This window comes from Carassius carassius, chromosome 34, assembly GCF_963082965.1.
Source record: "Carassius carassius chromosome 34, fCarCar2.1, whole genome shotgun sequence".
NCBI classification, from domain to species: domain Eukaryota; kingdom Metazoa; phylum Chordata; class Actinopteri; order Cypriniformes; family Cyprinidae; genus Carassius; species Carassius carassius.
Window position 1 is genome coordinate 28,766,392 of NC_081788.1, and position 9,664 is coordinate 28,776,055.

Genomic DNA, 9,664 nt, shown 5'->3' on the forward strand with positions numbered 1-9,664 from the left:
CATAAATAAGAGGTTGACGAACAAATGCATTTCCCAGCTCAGTCTCTCTCTGTAAACATGGTCGGGGGGGGGGAACATGAAAGAAAAAATTAATAAATAAAATGCAAATCAGTCTCTCATCAACAGATCCTTCTGTGAAACTTGAGTCTGCCCCAAAATGCAATACTCAAAAAAAAAAAAGAGTTTCTTTCATCTCGTTTTTTTATCGTCTTTTGAACTGGATTTGTAAAGTTCCTGGCCTGTACAAAAAAAATGCCCAGGTAGATCGGTTTACGTATCAGATAGATGTAGTTTGTGTATGACTAGCATGATCAAAGATGCTCGTGCTTTATTTCTGATTTAGGTGGCTCCACGAATGGTCTTCGGAGGAAGCAGATGAAGGTGACTCGTCCATGTGCTCGAATCTGAGCATCAGAAGAGGCTTGTTAAGGTGCCCTGCGATGGACTCCGGCATTCGTGAATGTCCAGGCTGCCCGGGACAGAGGTCAGTACGGAGGTGACGGTGGGCATCGTGGGGTTGGTCAGGTCTGTGAGGGTCGTGGGAGTGCTGGACGGGCTCATGGAGGTGTTAGAAATCTCTGAGGCCGGTCTGGACGGCGTTCCTCCAGGCAGGGTTGACCCGTCCGAGGTCTTGTCCACACCCGTGTTCTCCTGACGCAGGAGGTTTCGTCTGAATTTGGCCCGAGCGTTCTGAAACCAGACCTGAAAAACCGAGACGGCAGACGTTAGAAATAATCCCACAATCCAGAAAACCATGTGATGCTCAGAGGACGAACATTAGTCTCATCAAAGCCCAGTGACAGCTGATGATAATTAACGCTTCGAGATTTCATTTTTATTTGAGTATTTATATTCTATACTCAATTATATTGAGTATTTTCACTGGTTGTTCTGCCAAAGCAACTGTTTTTCATTTTTCTGGTTCCAATATCTGACAAACAGCTGTTTCTTTTATTTCCAGACATGCTTGTGTTTTATTTGTGCATGTAATAAATTCAGATTTCTAACTTTTAGGAACAAATTAATAGTGTTCCAGACCAGGCTTGTGAGTTACAAGCGATTCATTCCTTTAGTAATTTTTTAATCAGTCTAATCTGCTGCTGATGTGAAGGAATGTGCTGTTTTTGACAAAATCTGCTTGACTTTTTTATCACAAAATATAACAGTATTATCACCCAACTCTTTATAGAAAGTAGAATATAGGAGTATCTTCTACTTTATTTGCATACATACAGTGCAAACTTGTAAATCTCAACCACTTGATTGCTTGTATTGTTGCAAAATGTAACTATATTATCACCCAGCGCTAATCTGTTAAATGCAACTAATGCATGAAGATATTATAAACATTAACATTATGTTTTTCTGTAAATCTGCTTTTGAAACCGTGTGTATTGTAAAAAGCGCACATTTGATTTGGCTAATATAAAAACTAAAGGCTTACATGGTCAGTATATGCTAACAACGCGAAGCTGAAACAACATTTTTCTGACCTGTAGGACGCGCTTGGTGAGGCCTGTTTTCTGGGCCAGCTGCTTCAGATCCTTGGCGTCAGGATTGTGGTTGATGGCAAAATACGACTTCATGGTCCTCAGCTGATGGTGTTTAAATGACGTTCTCATGCGCTTGGTCTTCTGGTTGGTGCTGTACTGCGAGTCTCTGTCCATCGGATCGCCATCGTTCTCATTGCAGCTCAATGCTGAATCAAAAAATGCAAAATAGATGAGCTGCGTTGCTGTTATCGATGCCCAAGTGAGGTTTTCTGTAGTGCATCCATATCAAAAGCTTAAAACTACACATGCATATTACATTTTCCATAATGCAAAATTTATATAGTGTAGCAGTGAAGTTCTGGTTTGAATAAATGCAGAAAGCTGAAACTCAACAATGAATACATGCAATGACAGGACGATCAGACGCTGTGATGAGAATGATGAGGTGCTTCACAGATTCTTTTGTTTCTTTGATTGCACTCCAACATTGTGTTTAGTCTTGGATTTGACTACATAAAGGAGTCCCAGCACCATCATGTTGCTGTGTTTGCAACTTACTGCATGCATAATAATCTGCATTATGCTGTAGTCTTACATCATGCTCTTTTCATATTTTTTACGATGCAATTCTGCATCATGATTTTTATTTGACTTTTAAAATCCTTTTAAAACATGGTGGGTTTACTCATTTCTACAGAAGCCCCACCCCCCACATATGGCCATATTTTATGGTGTCTTGTGTAGGATTTGATTGTGAAAAGCCCACACTATCCGTCTTGGACACAAGTGTTTAGGAGATAGATCTGTCTGAATGTGTCAGAAATGTGTTTGCGCCAGTTCCACATTCTTGGCAGAAGTTTATGTGTTGCTAGACACATGACAGTTCAGAATTATGTTTTCTCTGACAACTACAAATATTAGTCATTGAAAATGGTCTGATCAACACTTCAGATAATTAACCTTGAATGCTTTACAACGCTGCACATGGTGAACAAATGTTTCCTCCTGAAATAAAATATGGCCATTGAGAAATACTGTTACCTTTACTACAGAGATGCACGTCAAGAGCAGTTATCTTCGCTGAACGTGATATTATTTATGTGTACGTGATATGATGAACTGTCTTTATTGTTCTTTTTTCAGGTTTTGATCTCGCTGTGCTTGTGTTCGTGCTGTTGTTTAAAGTGTGAGCTGATGGGGGCAGCAATGATCTGACTGTGTCTGACTCTCAGAGAGCAGAGAGACGCCAAAGTTCACTCTCTCTAGTTAACTCCTGTTTTTGTCAAATGGTTGATCTGATTTCAAAAAGTTTATTTTTTTCTATTTTAAGTCCATGTATGTTTAAACGTTCTTCAGAAGCCGTCAGAAGCCTCCAAACAAGACCGCAATTGTAATACATTTGGCAACTTCAATTAACGATTCCAAACAATCTGAGTTTAAAGTGATAAATAAGCATCGCATTTACACACATTTTACAGTGGACATATAGCTTGGAGACATAATTAAAACTCGTGATAGAATTGTATTTTATAGTTATATTCTTTATTTGACTCAAGCACTTTAAGTATGTGCATCCTGGGATAAAATATTTTTTAATTATTATTATTAATACAATGTATTTATTTATTTCACTTTATCTCATATGTGACATTAAATCCTGGAACCTATATATATATGAATATTCGTAAAGAAATGGTTCGTAGATTATTTCTGTTTAAAAAAGTATATACCCTATAATTTGAACGCGTGCATACATCTTTTTATAGGCTAGAGAAAAAGCAAAGTAAATTAATTCATCTGAATTTTCCTTGAAAAGCTGAAGATTTTCCGTTTCTTTCTTTCTTTATTTTTTTCTTTCTTTCTTTCTTTCTTTCTTTCTCTCTTTATTTCTTTCACTTGTATTTAATCTTCCCGGGGTCTCAACTAGCATCTAAGCCATTTTCCACTTGTCAGTCTCTGTAGTCGTCATCATTCCTCTCTGTTTGGTCCTCAAGCAGGGGCCCTGATGCCCCGCTGAGGGGCCCGAAATGCCCGAGCGAACAAGTCACGTTGTTCCAAATTGTTCAGCACAAGCTCAAGTATTTTAGTAGAAATCTGTGATGTGTATCGATTTTTTTAAGTGGCGCATTTTTGTCTTTTACCTAGTAAAGAAGTTAACATTTTCTTTTTCATGTATATATATATATATATATATATATATATATATATATATATATATATATATATATATATATATTTACAAATTTGTAAATACGAAATTAATTATTTAATACAGCATTGTGATATAGTAAAGGATAGCGCTCTTTTAAATAACTATTAACGCATATGATTTATGAACTTTATATATCTTGTCTCAAACGAATTGTAATGCAAAAGTATTTTGAATGTATTTTTTTTCTAGGTTAAATTAGATACTGAATTATTATTCAAACAAGGGAATATTATTCAAACAATTTTTTAGCAAGAAAGTGCATTCAAAAGGCTTTTTAAATTTCCCCATATTTATGTTCCCTTTAGAAAACTGTGTATTTATTGCATGTTTACTTTAATAGCCTATATATATATATAAATCGTGTTTAAAAAAGTCGTACTTTATTGTTCAAATAGTTGCAGCTAACAGTCTTGTTTAAGCGAAATTTCACTTAAGTTTTTTGTAAATTCATCGGATTTGTTTTTATCTTGCTCTGCACGATTTCGTTAGGTATTCAGTGCCGCCCAAAAAGTTTCGTAAACCTGGAAATTCACCGAATCGCATGGAGCAATAGGCTAACATATACGCGCTCTTAAAAACTTGTTCAGATAGGAAATATGAGTGCAACTCGTTCAAAAATAAATTTTAAATGAATGACAAATAATGTTTATAAAAGAATAAAACGAGCAGTTAACCAGCAACAACAACAACAAAGTTGAGTGATGGTCTCACCTGCATTATAAGCCGCCAGGTCCGCTCCGGGCCCAGGGCTCTTCCTCTTTCGGGGCCGGCCCTTCTGCACCGTGTTCACGCCGTTATAATAAGACAGTCCTAGAGGGCCCGTGCTGCCCAGTCCTTTATTAGGCGCTACATCCGTGTGATTGAAATGCGTGGGGAAGTCTCCCTGGACGAGCGTTTCAAAGTGTAGCCTGCAGTACACCAGACTGTCTTTCATTCCGAAGTGGTCCCCAGTCGTCAGCATTTTGTTGCAAGTCGTGCAGGTGAAACAGTTCAAGTGGTACACCAAATCCCTGGCCCTCATGACCATTTCCGAGGCCGAGATCCCGAGGTGGCACCGGGCACATCTCTGCACCGAAAACCTTCTGCGAGAGAACAGAGCAGCTGTGACCTTTCAGCATACTTCAACCAGAAGGTGGGCCCGCCACTCACGAGCCTCACATTAAATGTGCTGCTTCTCATAATAACCATTGGATAATTTATAATTTGCGATTATACATTATATATCAATATTTTTATCTGGCCCTATATAGACATGCTGAAGTAAAACAATGCCTTAAACAGCAGGATGCATGAACAAATAGGCTGGTTAAATCAGTGGAATCTAGACTCACCTATAATTACGTCTCGAATAATTACTAAATAGCTTGCAATTGAGATTGAAGTGTGCTGCAGCCTCAATTGAACATAGAAACGCGTGAAGCCTTCACTTATATGATTGTCTTAATAGGCCTCTCGCTTCCCTCTGATTATTAAATTACACAATGACATACAGAATCAGTGCACAGTCAGCTAAATATCATGCAAACATCACAGAGTAAGGCGTTTTTCTATAGGTTTTGCTGCTTTCTTTTCTTCCCAATACAAATGTTGCAATTCATGCAAAGTATAGGTAAATCGTTTCTGGGTTATTTAGTTGTATAATGACGTCTAAAATCACCTCACACTGCAAAATATAAGTAAAGACGACCTAGGCATGCTGCTGCATGTTTTTGCTTATTTAACTGTTGCGAGAACAGAGTAAAATCGTTGAGCAGGTTAAGTAGTTTCTGGATTATTGTACTTGTTAACGTATTTGTTAAATTGAATCATGACGTTTTCATATCTAGGAAGAAAGAAAATCACTTTGCAAGAGAATGAAACGTTTAATTTCATATATATATATATATATATATATATATATATATATATATATATATATATATATATAGGGCTATATATATATATATATATATATATTCCTTGAAAAACTTCTGTACTAATTTAAGTATTATTAGTCTGATTATTAAAATGTACAACGACGTTTTCATAGGCAGGGGAAACAAATCTGTATTTTTTAATGCACGTAATGAAAATTAGATACGCCTTTTCTGTATTATTAAAATGCACAATGACGAAACCACATTAAATACAGTTAACAGACAAAAAGCCGGCTTTAGCGACACGTTTGCCTTTTTATTAGGCTATCCATAAACGAAAACCTCAGTCCAGGCAAAGAAAAGGCCGGAAGATCGTGCAACTTTTGAGTAAAGGAGTTTGCTCACCTGTAATAGTCTTCTTTGCAGTAGATGCTTCCGTCTTTGCTGAAGCAGGTGAGTTCAGACTCCAGGTTGAGTTTACACTCGCAGCACTTCAGACAGCGCATGTGCCACTGCTTATCCACGGCGAGCAGGTAATAGCGGTCCGAGATCTTCCCTCCGCAGCCCGCGCACAGAGCCACCCGGTCCCCGCTGATCGAAGGCATGTTCTGCACAAACACAGGCGAACAGCGCGCTCGGTGAAGGCAGGAACTCACATCCAGCTTCATTAAAACACCGTTTTTCTTCATCATTATCTCCAGTGTTATACAAATGAATTATTTCACGGGCAGATAAGTAAAAGATAAAATAGCCCCCATAACGCGTATTTCAAGAGTCTGGGTTCTGTTTTACGCATTTTCTAATTAAAAATGTCCAAGGAGTGAGATATTACTAGTGTTCACAATGGGAGGGGCGTGAGATTCAGAAGATAAATACAGAAGTGTATTCAGTGATTTGTATTTAATATTTCCCTGACAACGGACTGCCATACATAAAAAGAAAATAACCGCAAGAAAAGATTAGGTTATATCATGCATGACTGTATTCACATATTTTTTCGATTAAAAAAAACACAGTTTTGGAAAATGTGATAGGTATGTAGCTATGCAAATTAATCGAAGACTGAACTTGGTTTATTATGTTGACGTTCGCCGTGTTGTGTGGCCTTAGATGCACTACAAAGCAAATCCACTCGTAATATAGGCTCTACACACACACACACACACACACACACACACACACACATACACACACACACACTATTGTGTAATAAAAATATTGTTTTAATCTTTATCATTTCTTTATTGTAATTTTTGATTTGCCATCGTATAAGTTTTGAGATGCAGTGTTAAAATGTCAAAACAGTTTAATGCATCGTAAGTCTAGGTTAGCCTATTATTGCTAAATAAATATTTTAATCGCAAAAGAATCAATGTAAAGGTTCAGCATTGTCTTCCTTGTTGTTAATCACATTACGGCCCAAAACAATGTCAGTTTATTTACAATATCTGCTAATGCTTTTATCATAATTATATCACTAGTATATTATGAAAAAAATAAAATGTGTTATTTTCGCGTCACTTAAAGTTCAGCAGCACTGCATAAATAATTAGAATTTATTTTATTTGTATAAAAACTAACATGCATTTTCTTGCTCCCTAATTCCTTTTTGTTTCATCATTTTTTTTTTATCGAATAGCTACACTTTTACAGTCGAAATTAAATTGGGCTATATGCCATTTAAAATTGATACCGTATCTCGTAGCTTTCTGTAACCATTTGCAATCCACACTTGACAAAAAGATTTACAAGCAATGCATTGAAGGCAAGACCTGTGATTTTGGTTTTGCAGAAGTTTAAAGTTTGTTTAACTGGACAAGACCGGAATCACATCTCTGGGCCTCTATATATTGCGCGGTTGGACTAACGGTTCAGTTAATATAGGCTGTTAGGATTTCCAAGCAAGCGCCTGGAGCGAGAGGCATGGCTTTCTCCTACCGTCTCTGTTTCCCCCATATCTATGGCCGAGCTGATAGTCGCCGAATCGCTCTTTCCTCTCCGCTCCATTTCTTCCATGACACCATGCATCTCGCCTCCAGGCAGACCGTGGAAAAGCATCGTTGCCGCAGATGAGACCGAATAGCACGTGTTTCCGTCAGATCTGCAACCCAAGATTTCCGTGAGACGCACTTCCAGCCCTGTGCAGTTCATATGACCTCTCTGACTCTCATTAAATAATTCCCGTTAAGAGGATCTGATCGGTCTAAACGGTGCTCGTTTATCAGGACTTTCAGCTCCGTATTCTGACAGATTCTTTTAAATGTATCAGAGTATGAGATCGCAAAACATGCAGCCAGCACAGATTGGTTTAGCCTCTAAGAGCATTCCGGAGCTTTGAGGACATACCAGCTGAAGCCCCTCTACATGTGTGACACTGGACCCTCCTATTTCTTCGTGAGTAACTTTCAGTTACCACATTTTGGACATGCATTTGTCAGTGTAAGGTTTCAGTCTTGTCTTTTCAGAAATCAGTTTTGGAGTATGACTCCAAACACAAACACACACACAAAAAAATCCGTTATTGCATCGCCGAAGAATTAAAAAATAGTATAGGCTACATAATCCCGAAATGCCTGGGAGGGAGGACTACCATGACGATTCAGATTTTGCAAGTGGTTATATCTTCATCTACGTCTCTTCACCTCCTCCACGACAGTATGTGATCACACACGCACACACACACACACACCAAAAATGTCCAATTTCAGTAGGCTTCAGCTCGGGTAAGAATCAACTCAAAGGCTTGTTCTAACAAATGAGCTGGTTTTCCTTGTTCGTCCCCGCGTGCAGTAGGATCAGCCTGTAATGAAGTGAGAAGGAGGAGGAGCTGAGGACACTTTTGGTTTGTGTAATCCAGTGAAGACAGTGAGGTTCCCTGCGCTCTTGCCTCTCCGATCGTGAGCAAACCCAACGCGCCTTTTCTACCGGGACTTTGACGTCACGCCGTTCCGTTCGTGATTATTGGCTGTTCGGAGTATTGATATACGCGGTACACACTGTGTCGAATTGTTGCAGGGACTTTGATGTCAGCTGGACCGAAATTTGATGGTATTTCAAGACTTTCTCAAATGGCTATTTTTCGACCGATGATTTTTGTTCATATCTTCTTCTATGGATAACTTGAATGCGTTTGAACGCTTAAATAGGCCTAATTCGTTTTAGTGAGCGACGTGCAGTGCGATACAGAGATTTAAACTTTCGCGAACTGGACATTTCAAGTCAGAAGTGAATCGCTTTGATTTGTGACTTGATTTCATTCATACTAATTAAGCCTAACTTTAAGTCGATGTCTTATGCCATGAATTGCTTAATGTGAAAATAATAATTTGCTTTCTTTTTACCATTGGCTCAAACCTATCTGGCTATCTTGATCAAACCTATCTTGATCTGCTTTACCAGACAAACCGCCTCGGTGTAGATCTCCAGCCCCGGACTTTAAACAAAAGGATGCAGAAGAACGGAATAGTTCCTTTTGACAGTATTGAATGTAGTTTACATCTCAGAGTATCAGAGAAGTCCAATTAACGTCAGTGTCACAGTCAATTCAGCTGTTTACTCTAACCTGCTTTTTGCACTTCTATTTTGTATAGTTACCAAACGTTGGGAAGATGCAATACTAATAATCTCTTTTGTGTGCGTGGTTTTTCTCACATTAATATTTTTTTCACATTTATAAGTGTAATATTTTCTTAATTTTTTATGTTGTTCTGTAAGCATTATATTTTCACCCAAACTCCCAAAGATTTCATATATTATTATTATTATTATTATCTTTCTCAGTGAGGTGAGTGTTTGGAAAGCTAAGGAAAACACTCCCATTGCATATCTGGAATCATCCATTATTAATGGCCGTCCTCTTTTGTACTTCATATGGACTGCTGTGAGCCACTCCAAATCCCAAAAGGCCATATATTTGTTTTATTTATTCAGTCCATCCAGTATAATAGGCGATGATTCTAACAGCGCAGAGAGAGACACTTTTCTGATGTCCACGCAGTGAATAAAGAGGTGGGAAAAGCAGACAGGAGCACAAAATACGTTAAATTTAGCATATATTAGTCATTTTCTTTTTAAATTTTAGTCCAGTTTTTTATTTCAGTGTT

At 38.0% G+C, this 9,664-nt stretch overlaps 1 protein-coding gene across 1 annotated transcript; it reads right to left on the bottom strand.

Moving 5' to 3' along the window:
• Positions 1–230: 230 nt before the first annotated feature.
• Positions 231–8,610, bottom strand: LOC132114971 (LIM/homeobox protein Lhx2-like). The gene is made up of 5 exons (XM_059523381.1): positions 7,500–8,610; positions 5,967–6,169; positions 4,417–4,787; positions 1,494–1,699; positions 231–702 (listed from the first exon to the last, which is right to left on the bottom strand). The coding sequence occupies exons 1-5, from the start codon at positions 7,710–7,712 to the stop codon at positions 412–414; spliced, it is 1,284 nt and encodes a 427-aa protein (XP_059379364.1). The 5' UTR covers positions 7,713–8,610; the 3' UTR covers positions 231–411.
• Positions 8,611–9,664: the final 1,054 nt, after the last annotated feature.

Bases quoted from the DNA above. Each gene is read 5' to 3' on its own strand.
- LOC132114971 (XM_059523381.1), bottom strand. From the start codon at position 7,712: ATGAACTGCACAGGGCTGGAAGTGCGTCTCACGGAAATCTTGGGTTGC. The intron at 4,788-5,966 runs GTGAGCAAACTC...GTTCTCTCGCAG, and splicing joins TGCAAAGAAGACTATTACAG to AAGGTTTTCGGTGCAGAGAT. The intron at 1,700-4,416 runs GTGAGACCATCA...TTTTTGATTCAG, and splicing joins CCTGGCGGCTTATAATGCAG to CATTGAGCTGCAATGAGAAC.